Consider the following 22,350-nt stretch of genomic DNA (forward strand, 5'->3'; position numbering starts at 1 on the left):
AGAATGGGCTGTAACTTCCAGGTGTTGAGTGAGGCCCTGCTGGCCTCTGGAAGCCAGTACTCTTGGTGCATTCAAATTGACTTTGCCGCCTATGAGAAAACAAGTTTAGGCTCTCAGCCCAACTGCAAGATACACACTTGTCACATGTCGGCAGTGTGACAGCAAGCATTCAAAATAATAAAAATAACTCAGAGATGTCCACATGCCTGTCTGCAGTGGGCTGCCCGGAAGTTAAAATCAGAGACAGGCTTAGCGGGTATCGGGTGGGGGGGGTGGGAGCGATTCGACCAGACTGACGAGTCTTGCGAGGCTCTGGCACCTGTTGGACGCCTTTGCTAAGCAGAGCGTCACGGGATCCTTTTAGCCAGCCTGTGAAAGACGGTCCCAGAGTAGCTCCAGTGTCCTGGCCTGGTGGAGCTCCATGTAGCGTCTTCCAGCAGCGTGGCTGTCTCTTCGAATCCCCCGTGGACTGTGCCTGCCACGGCCAGGCTGTTTGGGGTTTTTTTTTTTTCGTCGTCAGCAGCATTTGGGCAGTTCTGAGTTTGTGCCCCACCGTCCACAGGCTCGGACTCTCTCTTTACACCTTCCCTCTGCAGCCGCTCCGGGGAAGGTGAAATAAAATGGAGGGAGGGAGCGAGGAAAGTAAATGTTTGCCACCCGGCAGTCCTGCGAAAGGTAAGCGACTTTGTCGTCAGGCTGTCGGAAGAGAGGGCCTGGGCGCTCGTGCTGTCGTTGCGATGCCTTGTTGTGCTCAGTGGCAGGATGTCAAGCTGTAACGTGGCTGTAGCCACCCTGCGTTTGTGTGCTGTGGATGCGTTATTCTCGGTGACAGAACGACGAGCCCGTCTGTTAAAAATAGGCCAAATTATGTGTCTGACGTCCTGTCCCACTGAGCCAGGGAATGTTGTTCAGTGTGCTCATATCACACCAACGCTTCCAGACCACTCAGAAGGTGCACCAAGGTAGACGAAACATAGCCTACATATTTCTTTAACAGCTCCGTTCAGAGAGCCTTAAATCTGTAGTATTTGTATAGGGCTAGTGAGGCAGCAAAGCATACCTTGCTGCAAAGAAAGCCAGGTGGGATCCTGGGTGTAGACATAGGCCTGCTGCCAGCTTCAATGTTGCTTTCACATACAGAGCGGTGTCACCTGTCGAATGATGGGGAGAACCACATGGCGTAACCCCCTTGAGGTTTTAAAGGAAGGGCACTTATGAACAAGGAGAACATGACTCTGAAGCAGAATCACAGAAACCAGAAATTGTGTTGATAGGATGCATGTTCATTTGCACCCTACACCAGGTATTTCTGAGTGTATTTGCCTCAATTAAAGGATTCTATAAATCATTTAGCTTTACGCAACATGTTATCAGCAGGTACAAACGTGTGCAGATGAAAGTGATATATGGTCCACTATGTATATTTAGAAAGCCATGCGCTCTTGTGAAATCCTTGAAGGAAGTTCTTTAAATCTCTGTCTGTAACACTAGCCGTCTCTGCCCCACGCAGATTAATGAGGCAGTCCAAGCAGAGCCGACAGCTCACGTAATGGCGTTTTAATCACAGCCATTATCGTTTCCCACAGTCAAATATTCTTTGCAAACAAGTGCGCTGGATAGCCCTTAATGATTCACACGCAGTCCAACATAGCGCACAATTCCTTCATCAAGGGAAACAAAAGCCACAGAGTTACATCCCAGTGTAATGAATAGGGGTCCATTTAATTAAATAGCTTCAATACTTGTAAGTGCATGGCCACGTTTCTTTCTGTTACGTACTATTATATGTGTTTTTATTTTCTCTGATTAAATTAATTGAGCTCCTCTAAAAGCAATTCCTATTATACTGTACAGTGCATTGTTTCACTCCTATGCTTTCCGGTAGAGCAAAAGACTTTGTTCCAAATTGTACATTTTTCTTTTACCAGATTGTATTCTTATCTCTTGGTTGTTATCAGCTGTTATCGGCTGTCTGTGAGTAAGACCTCATGTCTGCGTTAATTTAGTCTGGTCCCAGACGATGGCTCTTACACAGACATACCTGTTGGAATTCCATGTCTCCACAACCTTTTCTTTTCATAAGCCTATGTAAACACACACACAGAAGTACACACACATATGTGCTCGCACACACAGACACACATGCACTCAGTGATCACTTTATTAGGTAGACCTGTACACCAGCTCGTTAATGCCAATATTTAATCAGCCAGTCATGTGGCAGCAACTAAATGCATAAAAGCATGCTGACGTGGTCAAGTGGTTCAGCTGTTTTTCAGACCAAATGTCAGAATGGGGAAGAAATATGCTCTCAGTGACTTTGACCATGGAATGATTGTTGGTGCCAGACAGGGTGGTTTGAATATCTCAGAAACTGCTGATCTCCTATGATTTTCAATAATCATGCATTACAACAGTGGTATGCAGAAGAGCACCTCTGAACACACAATGTATCAAACCTCTAAGTGGATAGGCGGCAGCAACAGAAGATAAGAAAAATAAGTCCTAATAAAGTACCTAATAAATACCTAATAAAGTGCTCACTGAGTGTATAAATAGATAGATGAATGGATAGATGGGTAGATAGATAGATAGATAGATAGACAGATAGTGAGTGAATGCTCGCTTCTCCAGTAGCCACACCTGTGTTTTAAACTTCTACCCACCTTTGGAACACGGCCATTTCAGGTTTTCCCGTTTCTGAGCGGAACAAAAAAAACAAACAAAAACAAAAAAAACGCAGGCGCAGTGGATGAGTGTGCAGTCCTGATCGGTGATTTCACGCCCCGGCGCGCCCCCCACAGCACGCCCCCCCCCCCCAGCTCCACTCAGCTCCGGACGCTTGCTGCAGGGAGCAAACGGCTGTGTCAGCAGCAGTTCCCCTCAGGCCTCTCCCCTCACCGTGCCTGTCACTCTCACCGCCCGCCAGGGGTACTCTTTGAGCCGGAATGGCTCCCCGTCGGAGCGCCGCAGTCCCCTGTGTGCAGGAGTGCATCTGCCATAAAGGGGTCCGGATCAGTCTCAAATGAAACATGGTCCGCGGTCAGAGCTGCAAAGGGGTGATCAATCTGTCGAGGGCTGGAGGCACTGGGGGTAGGAGCGGCACCTCGCATTTCTCATGGACTGTGGCTAATTCAGCTGCGCATTCTCCTTCCTGCACCCCTGTGACTTCAGTGCATTCCCTGTAGGCGTATGTCACCTTTTACAAATCAACCTAAATCATTTATTAATATACTGTGCTCTCAAGTGTTTTTGAAATGCATACACTTATGTGGGTTGTACATACACAGACACTGACAGACACACGCATGCACAAATACACATTCACGTGCACACACCCACATACACACACAGGCACACACACACACATACCTATGATTCCATATCTTACTGAACAGATGTTTTAAACATACTGTAATGGATTCCTCTGGCAATCCCTGAGAGATGCACATGCAAAATATCATAATTATGTTCCATGTATCAGTGAAATTTAATGCATTTTGAATCACATGGTTTGGTCTTGCATGTAATGCACACCGATGTTCATTAAAAGGACTTGGTCTTTGTTATTCTGGAACTAATTGTTGAATTTGAGCCAATAATTTATGAGACTGGGCGATCCCTTCTGAGTATATTGCTGTGCTAGTTGATATTGGTTCAATTAAGAAGTTATTGCCACATCTTTACCTGCTGATGAAAAAACTGCACTTTTGTTTTCATATAAATTTGACAGCTTCTGCAACATTTTCTTAAGTAGATATTATTTTAACTGGTGAACTTAGACCTTTGCAGAAGCAAACTTTTGGATAACGCTGTATCACAGACAGCTACTGAATCTGTTCCAAGTTCTCTAAGTTGGGAGAAGGAACAGCTGCTGTGGGTCTCAGTTTTCACCATTTTATGAATAAGATAACCATATCTGTCACATTAAATCAGGGTTTCTCGCTAAATCACTCTCCAAGTATTTGCATATCACAAAAACCCGTTGAGTACGGTCCTCTGCCAAATGATCATAATAATAACAGACAAGAGTACAGAATACTGCTTGTTGTTTTTTGTGAAATTATCTTTGCTAAATATTAGATGGTGTACTTCATGAATACCTAAGTAAGACATGTTCAAAAATTAAATGTGCTTTGACAGAATTGTTTTTCAATCATTTTGTGAGAAATATTTCAAAAGGAGGAAAGAATGCTTACTGGTTTGAAAGTTGTAGATGTTTCTTGACTGAATAATCTATGCATGCTAATACAAATAAATGGTATGATATGCCACGTCTCATTTTCAAACATTTTCATATTTTAAAGAAAATCTAAAGAAATGTGAGAATAGTGGTCTTTTTTCAATACACGTCTTTTTGTTCAGTGCAACAGCCTGAGAGTTAAACATTTAAATCAGGCCATTCTATGTTAAAACATTTATTAATATATCTCCTCGAATATGCTAATGTACGTACTTGTTCATTTATTTGGCATCTCGGGTCCATCTGTGCCTCTCCTGTAAGTGAGTGGAACAGCTGCAGCTTGTCCGTTTCATGTTTTTACTGTGGCGCTCGGGTAGAGAGAGTAATTAAAGGTTAGGGAGAGTAATGAGGGTAGGAAACCACCAGTGGAGTTCAGCCCAAAACAACACCCCCCAGCTCCGGCGGTCTGAGAGTCTCACACGCTGTCGACTCCTGTCCTGCATCTCCTGCTCCCCTAATCCCTCCTGCCCCCTAATCCCTCCTGCTCCTGCTCCCCTAATCCCTCCTGCTCCTGCCCCCAAATCCCCCAGTGCAGCGCAGTTTTTCACTCGCTATGTGGACCGGCCGGACTCAAACGTCTTCTTCCACAGATAATAATACAATAATTTGTTATTTAGTAGATGCTTTTATCCAAAGTGATTTACTGACTAAGCAGGGGAAAATCCCCACTGCAGCAAATCCCCACTGCAGCAATGTGCGTTTAAGGGCCTTGCTCAAGGGCCCAACTGCTGTAGGGATCTTGCCATGTGTGGGGCTTGAACCACCAACCTTCTGGGTGCCAGCCAGCTCATGAGACAAAGTATAGAAGGACCCTGTGTAAAGGATGCAGTAATGTGGGCAGCTGTGATTCTGCGCAGGCCAATCCCCCTGTCAAGGGCTGTCACCGTTCAGGGTTTATCTCAGGTGGACGCGTTTACGTTCGACGATAGACCCTGAAGTGTGCCAGAAACTCATATTTCCCTGCACTGAAGAGCTGCTAAGGGCATGATTAATGGAAGGATGTGCTCCAGTTGTAAATCATTGCTAGTCCCTGTGTGCCTCCGAATAAGTTATTGTTGCTTTTCTGACCATTTGTAAGAGTTTGCTCCATTGTAAAAACAGGTAAACTTAAATCTTGTACCTATTTTTCAGTTTGACACTTTATCTGTGATGTTTTATTTGCCGTGGTAGGCCTCTGCCCTTGTTCTTGTCTCTCCCTGGACATGAGACGCGGGTATTGTGCAAAGGCAGGTCATTCTGGATGTGAGTGTCAGCCAAGTAAACAAGTTAAATAAAAAAATAATCGCGTGTAGCATGTGAATATTGCAACCCTGGAGATTTTTTTCCTTTCAGAGGTGATCTGACAGTTCTGTGTTCCTGTCTTCCAGAGCCGGGGAAAGGCAACCTGCGGGTGACCTCCCTGGAGGATGCGGAGCACCTCAGCCGGAAGCAGAGCACTGCGAACGGGAGCGGTCGCCCGGACCCCAGGTCCTGCCGCAGCGTCCCCCGGAGGCACACTGTAGGGGGGCCCCGCAGCTCCAAAGAGATCCTGGCCATGCAGCCCTCCGACATGGACAAGAAGCGCGAGGCTTTCCTGGAGCACCTGAAGCAGAAGTACCCACACCACGCGTCCGCCATCATGGGCCACCAGGAGAGGCTCAGGGAACAGGTCGGTCCGCTCTCCGCATTGTCACGAAAAGGCCCCTTTAGCGCTCGGTGTACCTGGTTACCGGTCTGGGAAGTAACTCCAGTAATGGCTGAAAGTAGTGCACCTGGAGTTTTTGCTGACTTTTCATGACATGGAGCGGAGTCCTGCATAAATGAATGGAAAAGTATGAGTTACATCAGGAATAGCTGCTCCTCTCTTCCCTCAAGCCCCAGACTGCCTTTTCTGGGTTGGCCTGGAACTAGGCCATGTCAAGGCCGCTTAAATAGCCACATCTGCCCGTTCTTTCAGATCAATGCTGGTTTTCTGGTTACAGACCTTTCCAAAAGTTGGCACAAGTCGTAAATCTTGTGCACACGGCCGATAAAATTCCCTTAAAATAAGACTGGAGACATAATTTTTTACTACATTATAAAACTTGCGTGTCATCAATTAACGGCAGGAGAGGATTCATTTCACTGACTCAGCTGTGTGACATGGGAGTTTTCAGCTGGCAGAAGTCATTGAGAAGCTCCTAAATGTGAGTGAAAATTGTAATAATTAAATAATTAAACTAGGATATCCATTAAAATAATTCAGGGAGGAGCGGATGACCAATGGAAGAAAGAGTAAAAGTCTGAACAGGTAGTGCTTATCTGGAAGTAAGCTGTAGCGTGCCCATTAGCAATGCATAGCAACGACTATGTTTATTTTGTGAAACATTAAATAGTCTAAACTGTGTGCGATAAAACATAGGGACTAAAATGAATTACTGAAAGAGAAAGTTAAATGAATTGCTTTGTTGTTTAATGGTGAGCTTTTCAAGATCACATATATTTCATATACGATAAATCTCTCTGTGCAGCGGAATGTTGATCAATTAACTGCTCAATTAAACTGAATTAAGTTTCAAGTCAGGTCAATTTGAATAGCCCCTTTTACGGAGACACAGTCATGAAGATGCTTTACAGGAACCAACAAAATAAAAGGGAAAATAATGTGGAACGACCAAGCCTGATCTCCCAAAGGGTTCACCGTTTGTCAGTTTAAACAACCTGTCTTCAGGGTAAAAGTCTTGGCAACATATTGGTTCACACTTTACCTTAACTTTTGCATATAAATGGTTGTTCTCACTCTTTTGAGAACTGTCTCTGTTTACGTACTGTAGGACCCAAAACATTGCTGTAGCGCCACAAAGCTCATGTCTGTTTCCTTAATACACTGGAAACTATGCTTCATTGGATAAACCTAAAATGTTTACTTCAATTTGCTACAGCTATATTTATTTTAGGTTTTCTTAATTTAACTGAATTAAAACCTAAGAAATGTAGGTGTAACAAATTGAAGTAGAAATTTTAGGTTTATCCTATGAAGCAGTTTTTTCATGGAGCTCTGCTGCAATTCATATAGTGGGCTATTTGCAGGATAGTTAGCTTGCCATACCACCAGGGACACACTTAAGACATTAAAAAGTGAGCTATTTAAAATGCTAATTCCATTCAATGGCAGGAGTGTAGGACATTCGCAAGTTTTTTCGCAAAATAGTTTGACCCCATTGTCAAACATAAGGCCCCCCGTGTCTTTTCACAATACAGAGTGACTGATGGCTCAACACCCTACAGACAGTTAAACCTACAGACAGGTCGAACCTTCCCACTGCCTAAAAGAACTGCCTTCTCTTTGCCTTTTCTGTAATATGTTAGATGGTATATTGTATTATTGGTATGGTATTATTTTTTAGACATATTTTTTCGACTTCTGCTGCTGTACTCTTCACTTAAGAGGTTGTGTGTTCAGAGATGCCCTTCCGCATACCACTGTTGTAATGTGTGGTTATTTGCATTACTGTCACTTTTTTCAAATACCCAGTCTTCTGTGTTCCTGTTTAACTTGCTTTTTGTTTGTTTTTACCGTTTACAGGTGAGACTGTGTGTATTGATATACTGATTACTGGGGGGAAAATAGTCCTGTTTCCTAGGTTCTGAGTTGCCATACACTCTCGTTAAATCGTGCTTTTAATGCAGTTTAAATGAGCATTTGAGGTTTCCCATATTGCATATCCCTGGTTCTCTGACTAATCAGTTCACGGTAACACAGTGTTTTAATTTGCTGAGTTGCTCTTGCACACTCGTGGAGAATGTGCCGGTCTGTTTTGTACATGGTAACTCTGACATGGCTTTGAGGAATGCGGGTGGGACCGCAGCCTCCCGGGGGCAGGGAGGGTAAAGTTGGAAAACCTCGGTTGAGGGTTGGATTCTCACCTGCTTCTCAGTTTGCGCTCGGACGGGTCAACGAGAACAAAGGGTGGCCAAAATGGAGTCTCTCTCGAGGGAAGGAGGGGGTGGGGTGTAAGCGTGACGGCCCACATCTCTGTTGGGACCTTGTGTGTACACATTAGAGCCAGCCTACAATGCAAATCACTGTGCGCTGCTGTTGCAAGGCCTATTTAACGCACCCTGGGTGATACACTGTGTGCACAGCTGTATGCTCTATCTCTGGAAGCATTTCAGAAAAACTAAAACTACCACTGCAACCTACTCCTGGCTCATTTTCCATTTCATAATTAAGTAACTACCCTGCAGAGGTCAATGCTCTCCTGCCATTGCAACATGGACTGGATGGAAGTCACAAAATGTTGAATGACATCTAATATCAAAACTGATTAGTAGGCTACTTTTCCTGGATGTTAAATTCATTATAAAATGAACAATTAAGTTTACTCAATATTGCTCTTTTTTAAATATTGTGCTTTAATTATTTTGATTGCTGAGTGCAATAGCGTATATTAAAAATTAAATTAGCCTCTTATCAAGATGGCAGATTTAATACAGTGTAATGATATTTCAAGAAAATGTAATTTAAATTATTATATTTAATCACATTTCTTCCAGTTGATGTGCAGTATATTATTTGTTATAATGGTTTGAACATAAGCGGTTAAGAATCTTCCCTTAATTTCAAATTTAGATAATAACTGACAGACAATGAATTGCTGCAGACACGCTGTATTTCTGATGTCATTTACTTGGAATTTACCTTCATCTGCATCACAAAAGCCTCTGTGTGGCACAGTAGAATATTCAGTAGTGAGACCTGTCCACCCTTTGAGTGCTGTGCCGATTTCTTTTAACCTCGGAGTCCCATCCCATCATCCAGTCCAGTCCAGTGCACTATGGCCTGCCACTTAACCTACCCGATTAGGCCCTTGGTTCCCCGCTGACCCGTTCCTGCTGGCTGAACCCCCACAGGACCATGTAATGAAGCAGAATGCCACTGCTTCGCTCAGCTCCTGGAATGATGAAGCATGACTCAGCTCTGATTGGCTGTTTAGTCAGCAGTAGGCTAATCTTGGCACAATCATTTTATAGATAGAGGAGGAGAAACTCTTCAGTGGTCATTAAATATCCCTGTCAGTATTTTTATAGAAAGATTAGGTATACTGGATTACATATATCAAAGCTTAAAGGGGCCTGTAGTCTGTTGGTATTGTATAGTAATGTATTGTCATCCTTACTGTCTTTTGGTTTCATGTGAATTATTGTGTTCTTAAATGTGCTGCTGAATGTGTTTGTTGTCACAAGTTTGGCACTGTTAGTTTGAAAAGTTAAAAATAGGGAAGTTATCCCTATCCCTGAACTAAAACACACTTTGAACATCTGAATGAGATCTGTCTGGTTGATATTGTAAAATCTTTTATCTTAGAAGTTACAGACAGATTGATGGTGCATATTCATTCAGATTAAAGTGAATGTGAGAAATGTGTCACATTGGATCGTGGTTTCTTGCCTGGTAAAAGGACAAAAAAGACATCTGTGTAAAAGGACAAAAAAAGATATCTTTGTGCATGCTGAAATGCTGATCTGAAAAAGCAAGGTGTATAAATGTCAGGAGTTTCATTTATTGGTACAGAACTGCTGAAATGCAATATGTTAGAGTCTAAGGAAGGTAAGCTGCCCTGTCGTACTGTACTTCGGCATCTGATGTGTATGTCAAACTGGTGAGGATCACATTTGAAATATATGAACAGAAATGATTACGATGAACAACCAATTTAAAACTATATGCAGTGCTATAGTACTTATATTTATGGTCACCAGATACTTGTAGTTTTAGGAACAATACTTATGCAGTATTTGCTTCTGTGCGTCTGATGTCCAATTTCATGAAAGTTGATTAAAGAAATAGAACTGTATTGCAGCATTTGCTCCAGCTCCTAAATCAGCCGTTATTTATTTGTCAAGTATTTACAGTGTATATGTTTCGTACATATACAAGAGAGTAAAGTATATAGGATTGAAATGCTTACTTGCGCTGCGAGTCTGACAGGTAAGGTCGGCACTCAGGAAGCTAGGTGGAGTTTAAGTTACCATGGAGATTTCGTGATGTCACCGCTGGTGGAGCTCAGCTCATTTTACATGTCTATGCCTGCTGGTGTTAGTGAGCCAAGTGCCTGTGAGCTGTATGCTAATGCTCGTGTGCCAGTCTCACAAGTCGGGAAACGGCAAATTCAGCAAAGGCATGGAGCGCGCTCATTTCACAACGGGGCTTTCTTCTGGAATACAACAAATTATAATATTGTAGAGGTTTCAGCACAGATAACGAGTCGATATCTGCTGGACTTTGGAATCAGGTATAGTGCATCCAATTTTCAAATATTGCGATGATGCATTACCAGCAGCTGAATAATGTCATTCACGTCTTATCTAGTCATTAGTTTAACTTTTAGTGATTAAATATTGAAGTTCCAAAGTTGGCTTGTAGACTCCCCGTCTATTATACGTGGGGGGAATGTACACTTGCATATCGAAACGAGAGGAGAAAAACTCAAAATTGCATTCGCTCGTCTGGAGGACAGAGGTGCTAGAGTCAGCAAAAGTATGGGGTAATAATGGGGTCGGAAGTTTTCGCCAAGGTGCTCGCGGCAGACATCCTAGAAAAGGTGGCGCTCAAGTTGAACAAAGCAGCGTTTCAATTCCCCGCAATGTAGCGCGATGTTCATAAACTTGTATTGTCTCGAGTCTGTGTAGTGGTCAGCTATAGTAGCATTGTTTCATTACAAGTGTACAGTATTCGGCAAAATGTATTCAGCAGAATAAATAAATGAGTCGAAAACGACGCCTGGGCGAACTTACCTGAAAATAATAGGCTAAACTGTGTATTTATGCCGTTTACAAGTCCAGTAAGAAATCATTTTGAGGTGTATGTAGTTCATAAAATTAATGCATTTAGAATATTTTAATTTTCAAATCCGCAGATTATGTAGCTTATGAAAGTATAACATGCTTACTGTTTTACGCCGAGCTGTGCGTATGTGATTGTGCTGTGTTTCGGGCTGTGGTGCGGAGGGTGGATAACTTCAAGCCACGCCAACGTTGATATCGACTACTGATATCATTTAATTGATATGCTTTACAATATAACATTTTGGAATGCCACCAAGCGTAATCGTGTGTATGCCTATGCAAATACAAAATCAGTTGATAGCGTTATTTTTACTGCCATCGGATGCCCCTTTAAGTCTCTTAATAAATTGACTGTGATGTGAATGTTCATACATTATTCTGATTATTGTGAATATGACTGAGAAAATGCTAATGTCACACATTTTTGGGATAAGTAATTGCTTATTCTTTTTCCATCTTCAGATAAATGCACTATAAATAAACGTATTTAATTGGTGTGTGACCCCCTGCAGTCCTGTTGAATTTGTGACTAGTGAAACTAATTGCGAATGCTGCAGACAAGGATTTGTTGCGATACCAGCGTAATTGCATGTAATTTTCTGAGTGCGAATACAACATGGGTATACAACTGTGCGGATTTAGTTCTGCGGAAGCCTGCTAGTATAATGAATCTAACTCTAAATGGTGTTTATGACAGTAGCAAATTAGTTTTAATTCTCGTGATTTAACAAATAATGCAGCTGATCCGCTTTTTTGGCTCGGAGAGGTGTCTTGTATGTGGACGTGGTGTTTTGTATTTGTATTGGACTCGGTGTTAAATAGTGACAACTTGTTTTTTTATATATAAGTTGAAGTACAGCCCCCATAGACGCTATCCCAACCAAAAAACGCGTGCAATAAATAATGTCCGAGTGTGTCCAATAACAGACACCATATTGTGTCGCCATGCAATTCTTCACCATGATTACCGATTATCCAATAGCTGGTTTAAGATGCAGGTTTAGCGTTACCCTGCTGCTTCATTCCTTGCAGTGGTCGGATGACTTCTGTTCCCCCCACTGCTCTCCTCCCCTGCTCTCTAGCTGTGTTTGATGGGGGTGGGGGTCTACCATTTGCTGGTCCCTTGCCCTAAGCTGTGGCCTCGAAGATGTGTTTGTCCAGATAAGCGTCTGAAATATCAGAGCCGTGGATCCACTCCACATAGATGTGCGCCCGCCGGGTTTTCCTGGCCTTCTCTGCTTGCCGCTGGAGCTGGATTTCCGTACAGCTCCTCGAGGCGCTGCGCTAGAATAATACGTCAGACTCGATCACTAGATCGTTGCTCTGATTGATTGCTTAGAGCGTGCCGTTTGTTTAGCCTTTGTTTTGCGAGTACAGGCATTTACTGTATCATTGATTTGGCTCAAAGAACGCTGACGCTTATAACACATACACACGGAATTTCCTAAATCTTCTCTCTTCTAAAAACACACCAGTCGGACAAATAAGGCTGGGATTACTTCAAATATTTTTGCCTGGACATTGATATTTCCCCTTATTTACTTATTTCACTTTGCCGGGTTTGTTTCTGTGTGATTGAGAGTGACTGAGCAGGATCTTAAGATTATGTATTTTTGACGTCATAGATTTGACATGTTACTTGTCATTTTGAGTATTGCTTTCTGTAAGTATTAAGGCTTTCGTGTATATTTGCTTGTAGCAAATTCACAGTTTAACATTAGCATGTATCATTGTTTAGTGAGGACAAATTAAAAAAGGTCTGATAGGGTTATAGGTGTGACTTTATGTAGCCTCTAATATTTGCATTTCATGGCCACTTGGGGAAACACAGCTAGATACCTCAGTGCCTAGCACTGCCTAGCACTCGTCTGCCCTTTCAATTATCATTGATTTGTTTAATCCAAAAATTGTTCAATTCCTCTGCTTTACATCATTCTTGTCAAAACCTGTTTGGAGCCATGTAAAGCAGAGAGGTCTGTGCTGGCTTGAGTCGACTTGTAGCTGCTAGCCTGATGGCGGTCCTGCAGTCTCATGCTTATATCCGATAATTACTTGCATTTCAGCACGATTTTTTCCCTTTTTCTAATTTATGTTTGTGTCAGGGTGATATGTGTTGCAGTTGATATCGGCTTAAGTAAAGTAACGTAAAGATCTCAATTCTTGAGAGTGTCGAAGTAGAAGGTATAACCCAAACGCTCAGAACAGAATTTCCACGCACACACCCCTCCCCACATTGTACTTTCACTGACCCAGAAGTGTCTGCTTACGAGAGTAGTGAACCGCACTAATCTGGCAGAGCACGAGGCCACTTCCTGTGATGATCTGGTGATGTGCATTCATGTTCTGTGCAGTGGAACGTACGCTGGGTTCTGTGTCTGTCTCGTACTGATGGCTGACCACCAGAGGAAGAGCCCAGGCAGGTGTGGAAGGACCTGAATATGCCATGTTAGGAACAATAAAATGTTCTCCTTAACCTTTTTGCGAAGAAGGTTAAACATGCCAGGTAGAACAGGAGCTTGATCCAAAACAGGCACATTTTAGTTTCATTGAATTAGCTTATTTTATCATTAAAAACGTACTTGGATATAATACAGGAGCAGTGTGAAGGGTCTAAAATCACATGCAATTTGAAGATGTTTTCTCAGCTGCACATTTGAGGTGTAGCCCAGTTGAAAGTACATAGTTTTCTGTATTCATTTTTGAAGGGTATTCAACATGAACCTGTTTTTCCTGCTTGCTGGCTTGCAATTATTCTCTTTTGTTTGATCTTTTTTTGCCTTTGTAATATTTTGCATAATGGGCACAGTGATTTGCTGAGATTTGTAGGCCCGTGTCCCAAACTATATCTAAACCGGTTTGGGAAAGCAGTCTCCATTGGAAGTTGTCTTTTATATTAACGCCTTTACTGAGCTACAAAACGATATATTAACATGTGCCACACAATCTGAGGCCAGGATAATATTTAGAAATTATATTTGAAATGTAGGAACATTCAACAGTCAACATTAAACTGCTAATTTATTCTACTGTCCCCATAGTATACAATGTCTTTAATTGCTTGTTTAAAAATATATATATATACATTAGGCTATCATTCATTTTAAGAAACAAGATGATGAAATGGTGCTCTTCAAGTTAAACTCAAGGGCAACTGTTTCAAAGAAAACAATTTTTTCCGACCTACGTAATTATCATAGCTTTTGTTATGAACTTAAAAGGACATTATTGGCTCAGTTTTCTTGTCTATTACGGATTTCAAAGAAACTTAACCCTGTGTTTCCTTAGAAGTGATCCTTGTGCTCTTGGTTATTTATCAGGTTCGGCCTGCATGCACTCCCGGAGTTACAAAAGTGTAAAAAATGTTAAAAAAACAGCAGGAGTGGACTTCAGTATTCATCCAGATTGGCAGAGCAGGATGCAGAGGGATAGACCATCCACACTGCTTTTGTTGGTAGAGTCAAAACTTGGCCACAGTCAGGGCTGACTGCATAAACAAAGGTGTTAGCTGTCCTGTCTCATCTCGTGCCAGTGAGGGAGTTTAGCATTTGGCCAGAGTACTTTTTTCTTCCTAATTTCCTGTTGAAGGTGATTAGATGTTCAGAGTTCATTTAAGTTAAAAGCTAACACAATTGCTTAGCAACAGTTTTTTTTTTAAAACGAGTTGCTTCAATTCAGTTGGTCAGGTTTGTTCTGGAGGAGTGGTTCCAGACGTCATCACGGGAAGCTTTTAGTCGGTCATCTCTCGACGGGCTCCCCCGTTGATCCAGACAGTCCTTGCCTCCCCTAACTCCTGGGAATTTTCTAGATTTGCCTAATTGGTCCAAAACTGTGGAGAAATTTCCAATATGTACTCCGACCCTACATCACTAAAGCTGAGGGTCACTGCCGCACCACCAGTTCTAACATGAGTCACGTTACAATGCTGAGTGAATGACGCGGGTCATGATCTGTTCAGCTCCATCTCTAATGAAGCAGCCCGTCTCTCTGCACTGTACAGGGCTTATGGGCCTGGCCAAGTGTGAAAACAAAGGCAGGGGAAATCTGGACATTCTCAAAGGAGCACGGCCACAGCACCACTATTTAATCATTTACTTCCTGTGAAGTAAAAACCTCCCACCAGAGTGTTTATAAATGTGTCATTAAAAAAGGCACTTTCAACATTCCTTTGATTTTGCTTTTAATCATCTCTCCTTGCAAATGTGGTCTAAAAATATTTTAGCATGCATAATTATATGTATTATTTACATGATCATTATAATGATTATCATTACTGTTGCTTGCTGTGTTATTATATAGTTATTTAGCTGTACTAATACTACAATTTCTGTTATATATAGCTTTGTTTTCATGAATTTTGCTTGTACCCATAAAACCTGATGCAGTTTATATCCAGTTTGTTAAGTAAGAGATTGCTCAGTAAAATATTTAATGCCATGCCGTCCTTTCCGTTAAATTAAGTACGCTATGGCCCTCAGACCAAGCAGAAGGTGAAGTAAAGGCTTTGAAGATGAAACTTGTATACTCTGTGGGTACCCTTTAAGTAATTCACTGTATCCAGACACTCTGATCCCCAGACCTTGCACTAGAGTGGTTTAATTTCTTTCCCTTGCCAAGACTTTGAAGACCTGGCTCTCCACCAAGAAGATGAGATAGCCATGGCTCATTCATCTGCTAATGATTAGATGGGGGTGCAGTGAGCCATTCAAACATTCACTCATATATCCGTTTTGCTTCTATCCAGGAGAGGGGCTTGGAGTAATATTAGGCTTGTTCACAAAGTGGAAATTAAACATGCACTCTTCCGGGCTTTTCTACCCCGATGGAAATCCAGACAGTGCCAGACACATTGTTTTGGTGAGCGTTCACTCTGTTGAAAGGCATTTCGCTGCTTTGACGGAGATGCTCTTGCAGACAATGGATTTAGTTTTGAAGCCATTGGGGTTCCTGTGGTTGTCATTTATCATCTTCTTTTTTTAGTTAAGGATTGCAACATTTGGCTGCTCCCATGCATAATTCCCTCTTGAATATTGGCTTTGATACACTGTTATTCAATACTGTGAAGGTCGGAAAGATAACCAGGCACAATCACAGGAATTTTTGACACCATCTGCTGTTCTTTTTTTCCCAAAACACTTCAGTAAAAGTGAAAATCAGTCTGATATTTTGAAAGCAATTCTTAAGAAATTATATATGTTTGTTTCGTAAGCTAAAACAAAACAAAACTAAAGGCTCTTTTGAGTTTGTATGTGAAATTTGGTACCTATATAATATCTGGCCTTGTGCCCCTTGTGACAGCACCCTGCTCAGGTTTACACACAGTGTCAATTTGTGATATCTATAAAATAAACTTTTTTCAGACTAGCTGCAGCCCCCTTCTCTGCCGTTCTTTCCCATAAGCAGACAGACTACTGTGGGAAATATGTATTTTTCCTATTTTATATCAGTAATGAGCTATAAAAATTTATGTTTTGATCTTTTACCCAGCATTGGGATTCAAGTGGAACATAAATAGGCTGCTTTTGCTGTATTGCCGTAAAAAGGGTAGGTGGGCACCACAGCTCACTATTTAGTCTTCTGAAGTCTTTATGAATGCCCTGGTACCTTTTTACAACATATAATTACTCTGCATTACTATAAGTCAAAATAGCTTAAATTGCTGAGTTTAAAATGAGTCCTGTTACTGATTTTGGCTGTGCTCCCATTGGGTTTTAGGCCTTGTGTAGGCTTTTGTCCAACAGATCTTTTGGGAAAATTAATTCTGACCCCAAAAAACTACTGAAACAATAACCAAAAGGAAATGATTTTAATAAAGCGCCATTTAGTGCTAGTTTTATTAATCTGTTTTCATTTGAAAAGTGCAAGCACACAATGGAACTCATATATCTGAGGACAGACAGGGCATATGTTTTTAATCAAGGTCCTGAAACTGCTCTGAGGCTTTGGGCTGTGATTTTAATGACTTTTGCTGCTCCTCGTGAATTGGCACTTTGAGAATTGCTAGGATGTCACTAATGACGGCGACAGGGGCTCAGTAGCAATCATTTAAACTAACAACAGACCCGTCCTGAGCTGCTGACTCCGGACCAATGACCTCTGGGGCCCGGCGTGTCAGGGCACCGGTGACTCAAAGAATGTCGTCTGTCTATGGTGCTGATCCCGCAGGCCTGCCGTCAGTCACGGGACTTCAGCTGAACAGAGCGTGTGTGTAGAAGTAAGACAGAAAGGTTAGCCGATTTGATTGTGACCTTACTTCCTGGAGAAAAAAAGTGAGGGGAAAAAAATACCTGGTATTACCAGACTTATTTTTCAGTTTAAGTAGTCCAAAAGCAACTATCTGCAGATGTACGTCGTGATGGATATATTCCTGTGTCACAATTGGAGTTAGCCTGCCTGCTGATGAGAAGTGATTCCACATGGAAGCCGTACCTTAGGTTGTGTATGTGGTGTCATGCCCATAGAATAATGCTCTAACTGTCAGGCACTTTGCTGAGACATCATCTCTGTCATTTTATTGCAGAGCGACGTTTTGTCATACACAGCTCATTTCTTTTTGCACTATTTTGAATATTTAGACACATACCTTCAAAAGAACTTGAAATATTCAAAAGTATGTTTTAACCTCATTTAAACTTGAATTTATTCTGAAAATCATTTCAGTCCCGGCAGATGGAAACAGAAGCCATTCTTTACTGTTTCCATTGAGCTTTCTTTTCTCTTGCCAACATTTTTCATTTTACTTTGTGGTACAAACTATTGATGACAGGTGAGGGGAATACTTGTGATATATGCACTTACATTTTTTGCATTTAGAAAAATTATTCTCATCCAGCCTCTTTGGTTCTGGGAAATCATTTATTTTCAGTCCCAAAATAATGTTTATGAAAATGCATAGGGTCGTTTTCCACTTTTTCTAAATACCCATATTATCTAAATGTGTGCACTGGGTAGTCACATTTTCATCTAGAAGTTTCGGTCTTTGGCCTGCTGTTTACTGTCAGGTTCATATAATGAGCATTAGACAACAATTGTGTAATGTCTGGAGTCTTAATTTAAGATAAATAAACATATAATAAGTCCACCAGATACAGGTTAATTGTCTTGAGTATGGTCTCTAATTAGTTAGTAAGTAAGTAAGTATATGTGCTACCAATCAACTGGACTGCAGTGACGTGTGAACAACATGCTGTTGAGTGCACCACACTCGGACTCCAGAATGGACCGTGTCGAACACCCTCATTATGAAGTGAAGGTCCCGCAGACAGACATAACAACCTGTTCCCAGACTCGCAAACCGTTGATGGGTCAGAAGCAGGTATCATCATGAGATAAGACGTAAAGAGGAGCGCACAAAATTCCCACGGAAATACATGCATGTTTTCCGTCAACAAGCTTATGATTGTCCCGTATTCTCATGACTTACTTCGCTAATTAGCACTAACGGCTCTGACGTGCCTGTGCGCTTTCCAGCGTCCAGCTGAAATCAGGCTGCCACAACCTCTATTACAGTAAATGCTTTAGTGAGAAATGTGTGAAAGGTCTGTGTTACGCTCCATTCCGGCTCTGTTCTTGGGGAGATGAACACTATCGCACCACAGGGGCTGAGGCCGGAGTATGAAATTTGCTGTGGAGGAATGCCATGCAGCATTCTCAGTTAGTTCAGCTGTGCTATTTCTGAGAGACTTGTGAGTGGAAGGTATACTGCCGTTAATGGCTAAGGTTGTCAGCACTGTATGGTCTTTTAGTTATAAAAGTATAGTTTGCTCTAGTGCAGTTGCACCCCTTGAAATGGTCAGATTCTGGTTTTCATAAGCCGAAGGATTGTAGATGGTCAGTGACTAAATGGTGGAGTTACCGTAAAACAGAGAAACTGTTAAATCATTGGGTCATTGTTTTAAATGTGAGAGTAATCTTTCCTCTGACTGGCTGACTGAATTAGCTTGATATGATGTCATTCTGGAGAAGAATATATTAATATGTAGTGTACTTTGCAGGAACACGGAATTACAAATGCACAAACAGTTAGTGAATTTACCCTGATCAGGATCAAAGTGTTCCTAATTCCACCTGTTCTCACATACAGCCCCTTGTCTGGGGCACACCTTGATGAAAGGTTAGGTGTTGACTTCAAAGCACAAGCAGAAACGTACACACAAAGCACTTCCATCTTAAGTACCAGCATCTGGTTTTATTCAAAACCCAGTCTAGCCCATCGATCCTCTCCGTGGATATGGAAGAAATATCCCTAAAAAAAGATATGACATCATCTCCCGATGATATAGTACCACGCACAATAATGCTGAGACGGGCACGGCATAATCTCTGACCCTTTGTAAAATGGTTGCAGCTTTTGTTTGAAGATGATATACCAGAGACATGCTCATTTTTACTTGCATGCGTCCAATAGTTTCATAGTGAGCCTGTGAGGTTCTTCTAGATGCACTGTTACGTAAAACCACGAGAGAGGTTTGTTTGAATTGATTTTGATTTTAATTTCACTATCTCAACACAAGAGGGATTAGGCATCTCATCACCCATAGAATTTTATTCTCCAACTGAATCCAGCTCTTTCATCATCCAACAGGCTAGCAAACAACCAAACTGTTAGTCTGCTAATGAATACCAGGAGCTGTTCAACTTTGGTTTTCAAAGTTCTGAGGCTGGGGCCTAGCAGGGAAGTTAACCATCCTCAGCAGAAGCACAATCGAACAAATAACATGATGGAGTTACTGAGGGTGCAGTGTGTGTGCTCTTTCTGTTTAAACCAATCATGGTCAGAAAGGTGTCATGATTTACCATTTAAAAAGCTTACAACTATAGGCTCGTTTCTGCAGATGGTATAGTTGGATAGAAAAGAGAAGATATTTGATTGCAAAATCAACCTTTGGAAATGTAGAAATCCAAAATCAGAGCATAGTTTTATTATCGCCACTATTTTGCTTTCAGATTTGAACAAAACACGTCTATATCATTTATTTTACTTGTCTAAATATAATCCTTTAATTTTAATCTCTGGATATAACTTTGCAGATGAGTATATGTCCAGCCGGTTGCTGGTGCTGTGAATGTTGTGACTCAGTACACTCACAGAGCAGGCCTGGTGTAGATGGGGGAGGCTGTTTGGCTGCATGCCATGTTCACCTGGAGGCTAAAAGCAGGTCAGGACAGGGAGAGGAGTGCAGGGGGAGAAACCGCTGGAGCTGGGAGCTGAAGCCGTCTCTGAGAACGCCCTGCAAGAAAACCACCGGCAGGGTGGGAGCGCTTTCCCTTTCTCCTCCCCCGCCTGACAGCTCCACAGCAGCACTGCACGCACACGTATGTGCAGGTATGCACAGGTGCTGTGCTTCATGGAGTCATGGACAGGGAGCAAGGTGCTGTGTGTCTGCGCAGGTGTGTGTGCGTACGAGCGCAATATGCACAGGTCTGCGTGTGTGTGTGCGTACGGGCATGGTATATGCAGGTCCGCATGTGTGTGTGCATATGGGCGCGGTAGGCGCAGGTCTGCGCAGGTCTGCGCAGGTGCTGTACTTGAGTCAGCTCAGAGGGAGGTATGCGCAGGTCTGCGCAGGTCTGCGCAGGTGCTGTACTTGATGGAGTCAGCTCAGAGGGAGGTATGCGCAGGTCTGCGCATGTGTGCGTGCGTATGAGTGCGGTATGCGCAGGTCTGCGCAGGTGTGCGTGCGTTTGGGTGTGGTATGCGCAGGTCTGCGCAGGTCTGCGCAGGTGCTGTACTTGAGTCAGCTCAGAGGGAGGTATGCGCAGGTCTGCGAAGGTGTGCATGTGAACGGGTGCGGTATGCGCAGGCGGTCGGTGTGCTGCTCCCGCGGAGGGCGAGAGGAACGCAAACACAACAGCTCGCTTAGCGTGGACGCTCTGCGGGGGTCAGCGCTTCGGCGACAGTGATGGATCGCCCAAACAAAGCAGCGTTCCCCCGCGTACCACTAACACTGCCCCAATAACACATTTATAGGGCCATTTGCAAGCTGTTCGGGGAAACAGCCTTACTTTTCTCTCCGGCTGAAACACATTACAAATGGGCTAAATGCTTTTGATTATTGATTGATTTTGTTATTCATTAGTTATAGGGCACATAGGTGTTGTAATATGGACCTTATTTACTTTAGCTGATTTCCTTTACTAACTCAGCCTAAATGTGCGGATACAGAATAACAGGATGTATCTAACCCAAGGGCATGTAGACGCATGCACAGCGCCTCCCTGTTGAATTTGCATAGCGTAAAAAGAGGGGTAAGACAGTAATTGAATGGAAATAATCAGCACTGTCTCTTCTAGCAGGCACTCTGTCATTCAGGCCAAATTATGTACAGATCCCCATTTGCCCTTTAGAATGGCACGGCCCTTTTCTCCTCTGTAGTTTGATGTGCTGTGCGTAGCGAACAGAACCGCAAAACAACATGAATCACGGTGTTGGCTTCAAGTTCGCTAGGCCACCTGTAAGAAGTGACTGTAGTCTGATAGTGTGAAGAAGGTTCTTCTTGTTTTGATGAGCTGTTGGCCACACTCACTGTTTACATGGAAATGTTCATTTAGTCCTCAGTTTCACTAGTGTCCTATTGGGAAAGGATGGTTCGTGCCTGGCTCTGCAAATAGTATGCGTAGGATTAAGGACACAAAGCTTCACTTAAGCATCGTATTGGAGCATTGGAGGTGAATTCCTTTTTTCCACAATGCACGATTTTGTGCTACGGCAGGGTGGAGACTGTTTTGACATTAAGGGCAAGTCTGGACACAGTGTTGTCTGAAAAACATTAATGGAGGGTGCTTTTGGAGTCATGTGGCGTGTAAGGAAGATGAAGGCGCTGTAGAAACTAGAGCGCCTTGAACTGAGAACATGGTGAGGTTTTGTAAACTCTGCGGCCTATCAGGGACATTTCTGCTGAGCAGCGATGACTGCGCTCACTGTTCAAACAAGCTCACCTGTTTAACCTGCATTTGTCCCCTTCCTCGCCATCCAACGATGACTGCGCTCACTGTTCAAACAAGCTCACCTGTTTAACCTGCATTTCTCCCCTTCCTCGCCGTCAGATCAAATTGCACTCACCTCCGAAAAAATATCCCCGCAAATGGTTGACGGGCGAAGAAGTGCTTGCTTGCGCTTTTTGAAACTGCCGGGTCATGTCCTCTGCAATAGCAGCCAGCTCTTTAGCACCTAATGCTGTTTGTGCAGTGTGTCAACAAGAACCAAAGGTTCTGTAGTTTTGCCTGGAAAAGGTAGAGAGGCAGCCAGGTGATTAGAGTGTATGGGTGGGACCTCTCCTCTCCCCCGCAGGTCCCTGTTTAAG

At 42.7% G+C, this 22,350-nt stretch overlaps 1 protein-coding gene across 2 annotated transcripts in view; it reads left to right on the forward strand.

Moving 5' to 3' along the window:
• Nucleotides 1-226: 226 nt before the first annotated feature.
• si:ch211-285f17.1 (sickle tail protein) overlaps nucleotides 227-22,350 on the forward strand; it is a 70,147-nt gene continuing 48,023 nt past the window's right edge. The window contains exons 1-2 of one of the 2 annotated variants that reach the window (XM_061238224.1): nucleotides 227-675; nucleotides 5,611-5,891. In XM_061238224.1, coding sequence (XP_061094208.1) covers nucleotides 621-675; nucleotides 5,611-5,891 — 336 coding nt within the window. In that variant the 5' untranslated portion in view covers nucleotides 227-620. Of the gene's footprint in view, nucleotides 676-5,610; nucleotides 5,892-10,319; nucleotides 10,498-22,350 lie in introns of those variants that run through there. The other variant, XM_061238226.1, reaches the window with a different exon arrangement.

Source organism: Conger conger, chromosome 4 (assembly GCF_963514075.1).
Source record: "Conger conger chromosome 4, fConCon1.1, whole genome shotgun sequence".
Lineage (NCBI taxonomy): Eukaryota > Metazoa > Chordata > Actinopteri > Anguilliformes > Congridae > Conger > Conger conger.